This window comes from Phyllostomus hastatus, unplaced genomic scaffold (genome assembly GCF_019186645.2).
Source record: "Phyllostomus hastatus isolate PE091 unplaced genomic scaffold, TTU_PhHast_1.1 phas_contig_16, whole genome shotgun sequence".
Lineage (NCBI taxonomy): Eukaryota > Metazoa > Chordata > Mammalia > Chiroptera > Phyllostomidae > Phyllostomus > Phyllostomus hastatus.
In genome coordinates this window covers 31,055,426-31,070,593 of record NW_025333643.1, presented here as the reverse complement: position 1 = coordinate 31,070,593, position 15,168 = coordinate 31,055,426, and the positions used below count along the sequence as shown (strand labels likewise).

Here is a 15,168-nt window from a genome sequence, read left to right as displayed (position 1 = left end):
AAGGAATCAAACACAGGCTGGATGAAGCAGAGGACTGAATCAGAGAGCTGGATGACAAGGTAGAAAAAAAACTTACAGAAAGAAAAAGAAAAAAAAGAGAGACTAAAAAAGAATGAAAGGGGTTTAGAGTACTGCAAGACAGCATGAAATAAAATAATATCTGCATAATTGGGATACCAGAAGCAGAGGAAGAGGAAAGAATAGAAAACTTGTTTGAAAAAGTAATGGTGAATAACTTCCTTAATTTGATGAGAGAAAGTTCCATATAAGTTCAGGAAGTACAGACAGTTCCAATCAAGATGAACCTAAAGAGGCCCATTCCAAGACACATCATAATTAAAATGGCAAAATTCCAAGATAAAGAGAGAATCTTAAAGACAGAAAGAAAGAAACATGAGTTAACATACAAGAGAGCCTTGATAAGGATAGCGGCTGACTTCTCAATGAAAATATTACAAGCCAGAAGGGAATGGCAAGAAATATTCCAAGTAACGAAAAACAAAGTACTGCAACCAAAACTACTCTATCCAGCAAGGCTCTCAATTAAAATGGAAGGTGACATAAGGAGATTCACACACAAAAGAAGACTAAAAGAATACACCTCCACTAAACCAGCATGGCAAGATACACTATTGGGACTTCCTTAAGAAGAGGAAGAAAAACAGTGGGAGAGAGGAACACAGGTGCAAAGACAGTAAAATGGCAATGAATAAATACCTATAAATAATAACCTGAAATGTAAATGGATTCAATGCTCTAATCAAAACAAGGGTAGCTGAATAAGAAAACATGATCCACATATGCTTAAAAGAGACCCACCTAAGAACAAAAGACCTACACAGACTGTAAGTGAAGGGTTGGAAAAACATAATCCAAGTAAATGGTCAGGGAAAAAAAGCTGGAGAAGCAATGCTTATATCAGACAAAAGAGATTTAAAAACAAAGGCCATAAAAAAAGACATTGAAGGACACTTCAAAATACTCAAGAGAAGAATCTGAAAGAAGACATAAACATTATAAACATGTATGCACCCAACACAGGAGCACCTAATACATAAGGAAAATCTTGGAGGACATCAAGAAAAATATAGACAGCAACACAATTATAGTAGGGGATTTTAATACCCACAGTGAACAATGGATAGATATTCCAAATAAAATATCAACAAGGATATTGTGGCACTGAATGAAACATTAGATCAAATGGACTTAACAGATATATATAGAAACTTGCATTGCACAGAAGAAAAATACAGATTCCTTTCAAATGCACATAGAAGATAGACCACAAGATAGGACACAAAACATGCCTCAACAAATTCAAGAAAATTGAAATCACATCAAGCATTTTCTCTGCTCACAAGGGACTTAAAGTAGAAACCAACCTCTAGGGAAAAAACTCAAAAATGCTGAAATTAATGGAGATTGAATAGCATGCTCTTAACCAATACATGGATTAAGAATGAGATCAATGAGAAACAAAAGATTTCTGGAAACAAATGAAATGAGCTTACAACAGCCCAAAACTTATGGGACACAGCAAAGGCAGTCCTGAGAAGGAAATTCATAGTGATATAGGCCTACCTAAAAAAGACAGAAACATTTCAAATAAACCACCAAACCCTACACCTGTAAGAACTGGAGGAACAGCAACAAAGACAGCCTAGAGCAAGCAGAAGGAAGGAAATAACCAAGATCAGAGCAGAATTAAATGACATAGAGACTAAATGCAGAATTCTAAGGATCAGTAAGTCCAGGAGCTGATTTTTTAAAAAAGATAAATGAAGTCCACAAGCCTTTAAGGAAACTCATCAAGAAAAAAAGAGAGGACCCAAATAAACACAATTAGAAATGAAAGAAGACAGATTACAATTGATATCTCAGAAATACAAAGGACGCTAAGAAATTACTATGAAGAACTATATGCCAAGAAATTTGAAAACCTAGGTGAATATGACAAATTTCAAGAAATACATAATCTTCCAAAACTGAAGGAAGAAGAAACAGAAAGCCTGAACAGACCAATAACAGCTGATGAAATCAAAGCAGTAATCAACAAACTCCCAAAAACACAAAAGCCCTGAATTGTACAGTTTTACAGAAGATTTCTACAAAGCATAGCTTCTGAGGAGGAGCTAACTGCTACTGTTCACAAACTATTCCAAAAAGTCCAAGAAGATGGAAGACTCCCAAACTCTCTTTATGAAGTCAGCATCATGCTAATCTGAAAACCAAATAAAGACATAACAAAGAAAGAAAACTACAGGCCAACATCTCTGATAAACATAGACTCTAAAATCCTCAACAAAATATTGTCAAACCCCATCCAGCAATACATTAAAAAGAACATTCACCATGATCAAGTGGGATTCACCCCAGGGATGCAAAGATAGAACAATATATGGAAACCAATAAATGCAACACATCATATAAACAAAACAAAAGACTAAAATCACATGATCATATCAATAGAAGCAGAAAAAGCACTTGATAGAACAGCACCCATTTACAATAAAAACACTCAGAAAAGTGGGAATAGAGGGAGCATTCCTCAACAAAATAAAGGCCATATATGAGAGACCTACAGCCAACATCATACTCACTGGGCTAAAACTAAAAGTTTTCCCAGTAAGAGCAGGAAAAACACAAGGATGTCTGCTTTCACCACTTCTATTCAACACAGTACTGGAAGCCCTAGGCAAGTAAGTAATCAGATAAGAAAAAGAAATAAAAGGCATCCAAAATGGAAAGGAGGAAGCAAAACTCTCGTTGTTTGCAGATGACATTATAGTGTACATAGAAAATTGTATAGGCTCCACCAAAAAATGACTCAATCTAAAAAGTGAATTTGGCAAAACAGCATGATACAAAGTCAATATTTGGAAATCGAAGCATTTGTATACACCAAAAATGAAATATCAGAAACAGAAATTAGGAAAACTACCCATTTGATATAGCAACAAGAAAAATAAAGTATTTAGGAATAAACCTAACCAAGGATGCAAAAGACCCAAACTCAGAAAACTACACAACACTGAAGAAAGAAATTAAAGAAGACACAAACAAATGGAAGCATATACCATCTTCATGGATTGGAAGAGTTAACATCATCAAAATGTCCATACTACCCAAAGCAATTTATATATTTAATATAATGCCTATTAAAGTACCAATGGTATATTTCACATATATAGAACAAACCTTTCAGAAATTTATATGGAACCACAAATGACCCAAAGTAGCTGCAGCACTTTATGAAAAAACAACAAAGTAGGAGGGAATCACAATACCTGATACCAAACTGTATTACAAGGCCACTGTAATCAGAACAGCCTGATACTGGCATAAGAACAGACACATGAACCAATGGAACAGAATAGAGAACCCAGAAATAAACCCAAGTCTCTATGGTCAATTAATATTTGACAAAGGGGGAAGAAGCATAAAATGGAGCAAAAACAGTCTCTTCAACAAATGATGTTGGGGGAGCTGGACAGCTACATGCAAAAAAAATGAAACTTGATCACCAATTTACGCCACACACAATAATGAATTGAAGGAGGATAAAAGACTTAAATATAAGTCATGACACCATAAAAGTCCTAGAGAAAAACATAGGCAGGGAAATCTCAGATATTCCATGCAGCAATATTTTCACCGATATGTGCACTAGAGCAAGTGACATTAAGGGAAGAATAAATAAATGGGACTTCATCAAATTAAAATGCCTCTGCATGGCTAAAGAAAATAGCAAACTGATAAGGGAACCAACTGTATGGGAAAATATATTGATGAATGAAGTCTTGGATAAGGGTTTGACCTCCAAAATATATACAGAACTCACAAGACTCCACTCCAGGAAGACAAACAATCCAATTAAAAAATGGGCAAAGGACCTGAGCACACATTTCTCCAAGGAGGGCATACAGAGGACCCATAAACATATGAAAGGTTGCTCAGCATCACTAGCTATCAGAGAGATGCAAATTAAAACCACAATGAGATAGCACTTCACACCGGTCAGAATGGCCATCATAAACACATCAACAAACAGTGCTGGAGAGGTTGTGAAGAAAAGGGAACTCTAGTGCACTGTTGGTAGGAATGCAGACTGGTACAACCACAATAGAAAACAGTATGGAATTTCTTCCAAAAACTAAACATGGATCTGCCTTTTGACCCAGCAATTCCACTTCTGGATTATACCCTAAGGACCTTGAAACACTAATTCAAGAGAACATATGCACCCCAAAATTCATAGCAGCACAATTACACTAGCCAAGTACTGGAAACAGCCTAGGTGCCCATGAGTAAATGAGTGGATCAAAAAACTGTGGTACATTTACACAATGAAATATCACAGAGCAGAAAGAAAGAAGCCCTTACTCTTCAGAACAGCATGGGTGGAACTGAGAAGCATTATGCTAAATGAAGCAAGCCAGGCAGTGAAAGGCAAATGCCATATGATCTCATCTATAGTGGAACCTAATCAGCAAAATGAATATGGAAGCAAAATATAACCAGAGACATTAAAATTAAGAACAAACTAACAGTAACCAGAGGAGATGGGGGAAGGAGATAATGGGAAAAGGAAGTTAGGGTCATCAAGGAACATGTTTAAAGGACCTAACAACAAAGCCAAAGGGGAGAAGGATGGAGGGTGGGAGGCGGCAGTGGGTGGGGCAGGCGAAAGTGGTGGCAGGAAAATTGAGACAACTGTATTCAAAAAACAATTAAATAAATTAATTAATTAATTTGTAAAATGGGAAAAATATATGCTTTACATTAAAATTATCCCCCCTTTTACTAAAACATATCTTTTTCTAATCTCTTCTATCTCTACATAGCACCACTATCAATTTAGTAGTTTGAACCATATGAAACTGCACCTCTTTGTAGGTCATAAATAGCTGAATATTGGCAGCTTCAAACAGATCAACTTTAATAGTTGTTCAGGTCAGCAACCTGGGTGAAATTCTTATTACCTTATTTCCCTTCAACTCTTACAACAAGCCCATCATGAGGCCTGGTAAATTCTATTTCTCAGGCACATTCTGAATCCATCTCTAAGTCAACTAACATAGCCCAAATTATCATTTATTGGCCACAGCAATTCCACTGTCCATACTGTTTTGAACCAGTGTGGCCTCTTTAAAACACAAATTGGGTCATCCTACTTCCATGCTAGAAATCAGTCAACAGCTTCTCACTGCCCTCAACACAAAGAGCAGATACTCATCATGGCTTGGTAGAGCCAAAAAGTTCCAGCCCCTGCTGACCTCTTAAATCCTTTCTCACACTATTTTCTGGTTGCTCTACTTTCTGAATATTCTCAGATAGGCTCCTTCCCAATTCAGGGCCTTTGTACAAACTCTTCCTTTTGCCTGGAGCCCTTTTCTCTTGTTAACCCTCAGGCCCTTGTCACTCAGTGACCCTTACTTCTTTTTCATCAGTGTCTTAGCATAAAGGCTTCAAGAGAACATTCTAAGACAACCTCCCGACCAGAGATGAACCACATGTTCCATCAATGAGACTCTGTTCTCTACTTCAGCACAGATCACACTTCCAATTACCTGCTCAATGTCCTGTTTGATTCAGACTCCAAGAGGTAAGACCACAACTGCCTTGTTCATCACCATATCACCACCACTAAGCCATACCTACCACCTAATAGGCACCCAATAAATGTTTGCTGAATGCATGACTCCCTCAAAAACATCAAGATTAAAATTCAAAGCTGCCATCTTGGCTCAGTGATATCCTAGTTTTGATGTGTGTTCAGCAATTTTTCTATTTAGGCTTTTAAAAAATGAAATAGAAACATTCTATTAAAATTTCAAAATCAAAAGGCTGAACCTTTTCTGAATTATTCCCCACCATGGCTATGTTACTGTAGGTAGCAGCTAAGAATGAGCAGCCAGAGGGGAAATAAAGCAGAGTTCCCACAATCACAATCTAACAACTTAAAACAGGAAACTAGAAAGAAAAGGGAGATGTATCTCACTCATTGACCTAGCAGTCCTTAGCCTGGTCTGATAAGATTGCCAGGCATTCCAAACATCCCAAGCAAAACTATAATAGCACAGAAGAAGGGAGCCTTGTAAGTCTTTGTATATCATCTCCACTAGCTAGGAAAGCCTTTGTGACTGTATTAATCCCAAGGTCTGGGGAGGGGAAGGTGGAGGGTGAACCTAGAAGGCAACTAAAGTATATTACCTCTGAACCCCAATAGTCATCACACTCAGATTAGCTGAGTGCCAACTTGTAGCCTTGGCTGAAGTGTGTAGAATAAACTTACTAACAAACTTACTATCTTATTTCCTCTATAGATTTCATAAACAAACTTACTATCTCATTTTGACTACATATTTGTCCTTTGATTGAATTTGTCTCTTGTGAGCAAGGCAAGAACTGAGGAACAAGCTTGGGGGTGGGTCCCTGACTTGAGTTTCTCCCTGGTAATAGCTACATTTAGTAGTAGTTATTGTTATAAGAGAAATAATAATCATAACTAATATTTATAGAAGGTCAACTTTGTGCCAAGCTGATTCAGGAAACTGAGGTGTACAGAAAGAAACTGGGAGTTTTCTGAGGTGTACATAGCTAGTAAATAGTGCCACAAGTCAGAAAGACCCTTAATTCAGAACAAGCTTTAGATGTTCTCAGTCCCTCAATCTTCAGGAAAGATAATTTTTCAAATACAGAAAACCTCTCTACACCCTGAAGACTAAGAGCATGGACTACAGAATCCAAGAGAAACACATTGCCAGCTCTATATAAATGTTTCTAAATGGATTTCAGTTAATGTCACCACATTCTCAGGAATGTTATCACCCAAGCAACATCTTATTAAAAGCAGGTGCTCCTACCGGAAGAAAGAGTCTCTGGGCAGCACAGGGTTTGAATAATTTCTTCCATTCTTGAGAGTTTCCCACTGAAAATGTGATGGGGTAGATTCTGTGCTCAAACTTCTTTGTATATGAATCAGGCCACTGTCGTAACTGAAAAACATGGAAGAGAAGGAAAGGTTAATTAGACTCAAGAAATATGGAAAACACCTAAAGCTTTTGAAAGGTCAAGTGGAATTTATTCAGGCAAGTTACATAAAAAGTAACTTTGTCACCATTACTACTCACTGAATGAAAGACCATTAGTAGAAATAAAAAAAAATCCAGAAGTGGCAAGGGTGATGGGAAATACAGAAACACTGTGAGGAGAGCATAAATTTGAACAAATTTCCAAGAGGGCAATTTGGATATTGGTAACCACAGATCTCAAAAGACAAAGATACAGACTTTTACCAAAACCTATTAAAAAAACACTTGGGAAAAACTAAATGCCCAAATTTCATTATTATAGGAGTATACAATTTGAGGGATTTGTAAGATGGCAGCCAAGTACACAAAAACCCAGTCCATTTGCTCTTGCACCCAACTTGGACACTTGGCTGATCTTCCAAAAAATAAACTGAACATTCAATGTTAACATAGCTGATATGAAATTTGGAAGCCAAGGAATACAGAAGACACTTCACAATGGGTGGAAAGGAGATTATACAGGTGGAAGAGGAAATTTCCCAGGTGAGATGCCAGCAACCATGGCACCTACAGCCAGGGCCCGCATCGTGCAGAGCCTGGTCAGAGATTGCAGCATTGTGGCTCCCTCCCCTTCCAGGGCAATAATTATCTTGGATCACAATGGCTTGAAACTATAAAGCAACCTCAAAACCTCAGGAAAAAAATAAAAAACTGAATAACATGTTATTAAATAATGAATGGGTCAACAATGAGATCAAGGAATATATCAAAAAAGATATCTGGAAATAAATAAAAACGAACACATAACAACCCCAAAATGATGTCAAACAGCAAAGGCAGTACTGAGAGAGAAGTTTCATAACAATACAGGACTACCTAAGAAAGACAGAAAATTTTCAAATAAACAACTTAATCCTACATCTATAAGAACTGGAAGAACAACAAACAAAGCCCAGAGCAAGTAGAGAGAAGAAAATAATCAAGATCAGAGTAGAATTAAAAGACATAGAGACTAAAAGAACAATTCAAAGGATCAATAAACCCAGAACCTGGTTCTTTGAAAAGATAAACAAAATCAACAAGCCTTTAACCAGAATCATCAAGAAAAAAGAGAAAGGACCCAAATAAATAAAGTCAGAAACAAAGAGGAGAAATTATAATGATACCACAGAAATATCAAAGGATTGTTAGAAATTACTATAAATACTATATGCTAAGAAATTTAACAACATGGGCAAAATGGATACATTACTAGAAATATATAACCTTCCAAAACTGAATCAAGAAGCAGCAGAAAGCCTGAAAAACCAATAACTAGTGAAATCATGGAGGTAAATAAAAAAGTTCCAAGCACACAAAAGCCCAAGACCAGACAACTTCACAGGCCAATTTTACCAAACAGTGAGGAAAGAGCTAACTCCTATCCTTCTCAAACTATTCCAGAAAATTCAAGAAGGAAGACTCCCAAACTCTTTTTATGAGGTCAGCATTATTCTAATCCTAAAACCAGGTAAAGACACAACAAGGAAAGAAAACTATAGGCCAGTATCACTGATGAACATAGATGCTAAAATCCTCAACAAAATATTGGCAAACCAGATCTAGCAATACATAAAAAAGATCATACACCATGGTCAAGTAGGATTCATCCCAGGGATGCAAAAATGGTACAATATTCACATAATACATCACATAAACAAAAGGAAAGACAAAAATCACATGATCATATCAACAGATGCTGAAAAAGCACTTGATAAATTACAAAACCTATTTATGACAAAAACACTCAGGAAAGTAAGAGCAGAGGGAGCATACCTCTATATAATAGAGGCCATTACAAGAAACCTACAGCCAACATCATACTCACTGAGCTAAAATTAAAAGCTTTCCCACTAAGATCAAGAGCAAGACAAGAATGTCTGCTTTTGCCACTTCTATTTAACATAGAATTGGAAATCCTAGGAACAGAATGAGACAAGAAAAAGAAATAAAAGGCATCCAAATTGGAAAGGAGGAAGTAAAACTGCCATTTTTCACAGATGATATGAGAGTTTACACAGAAAATCCTAGAGTCCATCAAAAAACTACTTGATTTAGTAAGTGAATTTGGCAAAACAGTGGGATACGAAGTCAATATTCAGAAATCAAAGGACCTTGAACACCAACAATGAAATATCAGAAACAGAAATCAGGAAAAACATTGAATTTGATATAGCAACAAGAAAAAAATAAGTACTGTAGGAGACCATTCTGTGTGGCATGGGCCCAGCTCCCACTCAGAGATGCACAGGACCCACACCCATGGATAGGTTCTCCCATGGGGAATCAGGCATGCAATGTACCTAGGCCACTTTGAATCTTGCTTTCTGCTAAAAATTCCCTCACCCCGAATTGAGACAGCGAGTGCTTACTGTAACTTCCTAAAATCCATGGTAAACCTTCCAAGGGGGAGTGTAATCAGTTCAACCACTTTTCCCTTTTCATTTGCAGATATCCTTCTTCTGTGATGTGATTAGTGGCATTGGCTCCTTTGTTCTCTGTAAGAGGTAACCACCTAAAGCCAACCGGTGCATAGTAAAGGAGGACCATCATGTAATATGCCCAGAGATAGAAATAAAGGCCTGCCATGGCAGAAGCCAAAGCTTTTGGCTCCTCTTGAGAACAAAGCTGCTTGCCCTTTTCCTCCACAGGACTTGGTAGTCCGTGTGAATGTCTCTCCCTCAACCACAATGTCTCAGACCCCACAAGCTGGGGTAATAAACCTAAGAATAAACCTAAACAAGGAGATAAAAGACCTGTAATCAGAAAACTACACAACACTGAAGAAAGAAATTAAGGAAGATGGAAATAAATGGAAGCATATATGGTGTTCATGGATTGGAAGAATTAACATCATTAAAAATCCATAGTACCCAAAGCAATCCATAGATTCAATGCAATCCCTTTTAAAATACCAATAACATATTTCACAGATAGAAAAGAACTGTTTCAAAAATTTAAATAGAAACATAAATGACTCTGAATAGCCTAAGCATATGTGTGAAAGAAGAACAAAGTAGGTGGGATCACAATACATGACATCAAACTGTATTACAAGTCCACTGTAATCAAAACAGCCTGGTACTGGCATAAGAACAGACACTTAGATCAACGGAACAGAACAGAGATCAAAGAAATAAAGCCATGTCTCTATTGTCAAATAAAATTTGACAAAGGGGACAGGAGCATAAAATGAAGTAAAAATTACCTCTTTAACAAATGGTGCTGGGAGATATGGACAGCTACATGCAAAAAAATGAAACTTGACCACCAACTTATACCATACACAAAAATAAAATTCAAAGTGGATGAGAATTAAATATAAGTTGGGACACCAAAAAAGTTCTAGAGGACAATGTAGGCAGGGGAATCTCAGATATTCCATGAGGCAATATATGCAGTTATATGTCCCCTAGAGCAAGGGACATAAAGAGAAGAATAAACAAATGAGACTTCATCAAAATAAAAAGTTTCTGCAAGGCTGAAGAAAATATCAGCAAAATGAGAAGTAAACCAACTGTATGTGAAAATATATTTGCTAATGATACCTCGGACAAGGGATGATCTCCAAAATATATAAAGAACTGACAGGACTCCACACCAGGAACACAAACAATCCAATTAAAAAATGGGCAAAGGACCTGAACAGACACCTCTCCAAGGAGGACATCCAGAGGGCCCATACTTGTATGAAGGAATGCTCGACATCACTGGCCATCAGAGATGCAAATTAAAACCATGATGAGACACCACTTTACACTGGTCAGAATGGTCATCACCAACAAATCAACAACAAGTGCTGGCAAGGTTTTGGTGAAAAGGGAACCCTAGTGCAATGTTGGTGGAAATGCAGGCCGGTGTAGCCATGTGGAAAACAGTATGAAATTTCCTCAGAAAACTGAAAATAGAACTGCCTTTTGATCCAGTGATGCTACTGCTGAGATTATACCCCAAGAATCCTGAAACACCCATTCAAAAGAACCTATGCACCCCAATGTTCATAACAACATTACTTACAATAGCCTAAGTGCCCATCAGTAAATGAAGGCATGAAAACAATGTGGAACATTTATCTAATGGAATACTATGCAATAGAAAGAAAGAAGGAACTCTTACCCTTCACAACATCATGGATGGAACTGGAGAGTATTATGCTAGGTGAAATAAGTCAGTTGGCAAAGACAAATACCATATCATCTCACCTATATGTGGAAGCTAATGAACAAAACAAACAAATGAGCAAAATAGAACCAACACATGGAAATAAGAAACAAACTCACAGTGATCAAAGGGGTGGGTGGGAAGGATAATAGGGGAAAGAAGGGGAAGGGTCTTGTTAAGGAACATGTGTAAAGGACCTATGTACATGGACAACAGGGTGGGGACTGATTGTGGAAACAGAGGATTGGTTGGTGGGGAGACAGCAAGTGGGGGAAAATTGTGACAATTGTGACAATTGTAATTGAACAACTTTAAAAATTGAAAAAAAGAAATATACGATGGATTACTATACAGTTAGAATAAAGCAGATCTGTATGTGCTGACATGCAAATAATGGTTATAATATTAAGTAAAAAATGAAATATAATATGCTTATTTTACAGGGAAAATATATGCATATATTTTATAAGTAGAGAAAAATCTGAACAGATGTGCACAAGATGTTAAAAGTAGTTACCTGTAGAAGTGGTAATGGTGTTTATTTTCTAGGTTTAAATTTTTGTATTTTAAAGAACTTTTACTTTCTTTGCACATATTAATTTTACAACAAAATTATTATACTTAATGTACTTTATTTTATTCTTCATATTTTATGGTTTATGCTATTACAGTTGTCCCAAATTTCCCTCTTTGTCCCCCTCCACAAAGCCCCTTGCCCACTCCCTCAGGCAATCCCACACTGTCGTTTATGTCCATGGGTACTGCATATATGTTCTTCTTTTCCCTATGCTGTACTTTATATCTCCATGACTATTCTGTGACTACCAATTTGTACTTCTCAATCCTTTCACCTTTTTTATCCATCCCCTGACACCCCTCCCACAAAATGTTCTGTTTCTGTTATGCTTGTTCATTTATTTTTTAATATTTTATTTTTTAATGAACTAAACAAAGTTTTAGTGTATTTTATTACCATTTAGTTCTATTACACTGCCTTCCTCCCCCTGTAGTCATTGTCCATGTCCATGAGTCCTTTTTCCTTTTTGCTTATTTCTTCCAACCCCTCCCCTCCCCTTAGCTGTCATCCTGCTCTGTTTCTAGGAGTCTGTCTCTATTTTGCTTGTTAGTTCAGTTTGTTCATTAGATTCCACATATGAGTGAAATCATATGTTATCTGTCTTTCTATGACTAGCTTATTTTATTTAACATATGTTCCTCATGTCCATTCACACTGTCACAAAGGATAAAATTTTCTCTTTTACAATTGAGTAGTATTCCATTATGTATGTGTCCCATAATTTTTTTATCCACTGATCTACTGATGGACACATGACCTCTTCCATATCTTGGTGACTATAAATAAAGTTGCAATGACCATAGGGTTGCTTATGTTCTTTAGAATTAGTATTTTGAGTTCCTTTGTATATATTCCCAGAAGTGGGACTGCTGGGTCAAAAACTAGATTAGACTCAATTATGGATAGACTCATATTGTTGTTGTTGTTGTTGTTGTTGTTGTTGTCCTCCTCTTTCTTCTTCTAGAAGACTGTTTACCATTTCATAAAATACTGGTTTGGTGATAGTGAACTCCTTCTTTGATTCTAAATGATACCTTTATTGGGTAGAGTAATCTTGGTTATAGGTTCTTGCTTTTCATCCTTTTGAATATTTCTTGCCAATCCCTTCAAGCCTGCAAAGTTTCTTTTGAGAAATCAGTTGACAGTCTTATGGGAATTCCCCTGTAGATAACTGCTTTTCTCTTGCTGCTCTTAGGTTTCTCTTTGTATTTAACCTCTGGCATTTTAATTATGGTGCCTTGGAGGTAGGCCTCTTTGGGTCCATCTTGTTTGGGACTCTCTGTGCTTCCTAAACTTGTTTGTCTATTTCCTTCACCAAGCTAGTGAAGTTTTCTTTCATTATTTTTCCAAATAGGTTTCCAATTTCTTGTTCTTTTTCTTATCCTGCTGGCACCCCTATGATGTGAATGTCGGTATACCTGAAATCATCCCAGGAGGTCCTTATACTATTTTTATTTTTTTGGATTGTTTTCTTATTGCATTTTTAAATTTTTTTTTGCTTCCTTATGTTCCAAATCTGTGATTTGATTCTTGGCTTCATCCACTGTACTGTTGATTCCCTCTAAATTATTCTTTATTTTAATTAGTATATCCTTCATTTCTGATTGTTGAGGCCATCCCTAATTTCCTTGACCATCCTTATTACCAGTGTTTTGAACTCTATATCTGATAGATTGCTAACCTCCATTTTGTTTAGTTCTTTTTTAGTTTTAGTTCTTTGTTTAGTTTGTTTAGTTCTCCCCACTGAAAACCCTCCATGTGATGTCCATTTTTCTGGTCCTGTACCTGTTCTAGTTGTTTTCTTAGTTTTTGTCTTTGTTGTTTTTCTTTCTTTTATTTTTTTAGGTTCATTAGTTGATAGTTGTGAGCTTGTTGTCATTTTACTGTTCATATTTTTTACTTTCTTTTTCTTAGATAAGTCCCTTTAACATTTCATATAATAATGGCTTTGTGATGATGAACTCCTTTAACTTGACCTTATCTAGGAAGCACTTTATTTACCCTTCCATTCTAAATGATAGCTTTGCTGGATAGAGTAATCTTGGATGTAGGTCCTTACCTTTGATGACTTTGAATACTTCTTTTATCCAGCCCTTTCTTGCCTGCAAGGTTTCTTTTGAGAAATCAACTGATAGCCTTATTGGCACTCTTTTGTAGGTAATTATCACCTTTCCTCTTGCTGCTTTTAAGATTCTCTCTTTGTCTTTAATCTTGGGTTACTTAATGATGATGTGCTTTGGTGTGTTCCTCTTTGGGTCCAATTTCTTTGGGACTCTGTGGATATCCTGGACTACTTGAAAGTCTATTTCCTTCACCAGATTGGAGAAGTTTTCATTATTTTCAATTTCTTGCTCTTGTTTTTCTCCTTCTGATGCCCCTATAACTTGGATACTGGAACATTTCAGGTTGTCCCAGAGGTTTGAAAGCCCCTCTTCGCTTTTCTGAATGTTTGTTTCTTCATTTTGTTCCAGTGGATGTTTATTTTTTCCTTTTGTTCCAAATCATTGCTTCAAGTCCTAGTTTCCTTCCTGTCACAGTTGGTTCCCTAAATATTTTGCTTTATTTCATTTTGGGTATCTTTCCTTTGTTCTTTAATTTTCGACCAAGCTCAATCAGTTCTGTGAGCATTTTGATTACCAGGGCTTTAAATTCTCCATCACATAGGTTGACTATCTCCTCATCGCTTAGTTCTCTTTCTGAGGTTTTGTTCTGTTCTCTCATTTTGGCCCTATTTCTTTGTTCAGGGCCCCTGTTAAGTTGGAAGGGAGCAGGGAAACCCTCTTTGCTGTGATGTGGGGCTGCTTATAGGGGAGGGGCCAGCGAGGGAAGAATGCAGCTCTGCTGCTCATCTCCAGCCCACTTTTCAGTGAACTGTCATGTGAGACTGGGAGTTTCTCCCACAGAGGCAACTTCTGTAGTCCACAGCAAGCTCTGAGTCTCAGTTTTCCCTTAAGTCAGGCCCTCCTGTGCAGCCTGCTGCCTCACAACAGGCAGTACCACCTAAATGGTCCACTGCCTTGACACGGTGTCTAGTCAGCCTCACCCCCACAGTCCACCACCTTGCTGTGGTTTCTCTCCATCCGCTGCCTTACCAGTCTGGTTGTTCTGTTTGACTATTTCTTTAATTCTGTGGTTGTAAGAGTTCCATGCAGTTTGATTTTCTACCACTTCTGGTTGTTTATGGATTTTAGATTGGTTGTTAGTCTCCTTTTGGTTGTGCAAGGATGCGAAGGGTTTCTACCAATGCCTCCATCTTGGCTAGAACTCTATTGATGGACATCTTCATTGCTTTCAGTTTGAAAACTGATGTAAACATTCATGTACAGGTTTTTGTGTGGACAGTCTTTCAATTAT

At 37.1% G+C, this 15,168-nt stretch overlaps 1 protein-coding gene across 4 annotated transcripts in view; it reads right to left on the bottom strand.

Moving 5' to 3' along the window:
* Positions 1 to 15,168, bottom strand: part of GXYLT2 (glucoside xylosyltransferase 2) — a 185,260-nt gene that overhangs the window by 116,471 nt on the left and 53,621 nt on the right. For all 4 annotated transcript variants that reach the window (XM_045832469.1, XM_045832468.1, XM_045832471.1 and 1 more), the window contains exon 3: positions 6,870 to 7,001. In XM_045832469.1, the coding sequence (XP_045688425.1) occupies positions 6,870 to 7,001 (132 nt within the window). The remainder of the gene's footprint in view (positions 1 to 6,869; positions 7,002 to 15,168) is intronic.